This window comes from Mandrillus leucophaeus, unplaced genomic scaffold (genome assembly GCF_000951045.1).
Source record: "Mandrillus leucophaeus isolate KB7577 unplaced genomic scaffold, Mleu.le_1.0 Scaffold180, whole genome shotgun sequence".
Classification (NCBI taxonomy): Eukaryota; Metazoa; Chordata; class Mammalia; order Primates; family Cercopithecidae; genus Mandrillus; species Mandrillus leucophaeus.
This window is the reverse complement of record NW_012101810.1, coordinates 235,913-236,634: the sequence shown is the minus strand read 5'-3', so window position 1 is coordinate 236,634 and position 722 is coordinate 235,913. Positions and strand designations below refer to the sequence as shown.

The 722-nt window shown below is 59.3% G+C and overlaps 1 protein-coding gene across 2 annotated transcripts in view; it reads right to left on the bottom strand.

Moving 5' to 3' along the window:
• LOC105537850 (mitotic spindle assembly checkpoint protein MAD1) overlaps positions 1–722 on the bottom strand; it is a 399,899-nt gene that overhangs the window by 176,704 nt on the left and 222,473 nt on the right. The window contains exons 1-2 of one of the 2 annotated variants that reach the window (XM_011977541.1): positions 424–536; positions 208–296 (exon numbers count right to left, since the gene is read on the bottom strand). In XM_011977541.1, the coding sequence (XP_011832931.1) occupies positions 208–296; positions 424–456 (122 nt within the window). In that variant the 5' untranslated portion in view covers positions 457–536. Of the gene's footprint in view, positions 1–207; positions 297–423; positions 537–722 lie in introns of those variants that run through there. The other variant, XM_011977540.1, reaches the window with a different exon arrangement.

The window sequence follows — 722 nt, the reverse complement described above, 5'->3', positions numbered from 1 at the left end:
GGGACACACCTGGGCATGTCCACTTCCTCCCCCGCGGGACACACCTGGATATGTCCGCTCCTCTCTAGGGGACACACCTGGGCATGTCCGCTCTTCTCTGGGGGACACACCTGGGCATGTCCGCTCCTCTGGGGGACACACATGGACATGTCCGCTCCTCTCTGGGGGAAACACCTGGGCATGTCTGCTCCTCTCTGGGGGACATACCTGAGGGTGTCCACCTCCTCTCTGGAGAACAGGAAGCTCTGTTCAGCAGAACTGGACTGAGACTTTAGCATCTTCAGCTCCATCTCCAGCTAGGAGAAAGCAAAGGACAGAGCGTTAGCCGACGTAAGTGCACCCAGGTGTGTGGGGAACCCCCGCCCAGGCCCCTGAGACCGCCCCTGGCAGCACCCCCGCCCTGGGCCGGGAGCTGGGGGAGACCTCTTTCCCAGAAGCCTGAAGCTGCCAGGCCATACAGCACTCTAACTTGGCAAACTCAAGTTCTCTCACTTTTTTGGCACTTGTGTCTCCTGAGTAGCAACAGATGCATAGGCTCCCGGCGGCGTGTGTGGGGCAGATGTGAGAGTCTCTGGGGAGGGGACACACAGCTGAGGAGAGAGCACGCTTCAACGCTGCCGTCAGTTTGGTTTAACAGCCACCAGCCGTCATTTATTCTGCTACTTCCAGTTCCTCCACAGAACAGCGTGAGATGCTGCATCGCCCTGGAGGGAGCCTGGATT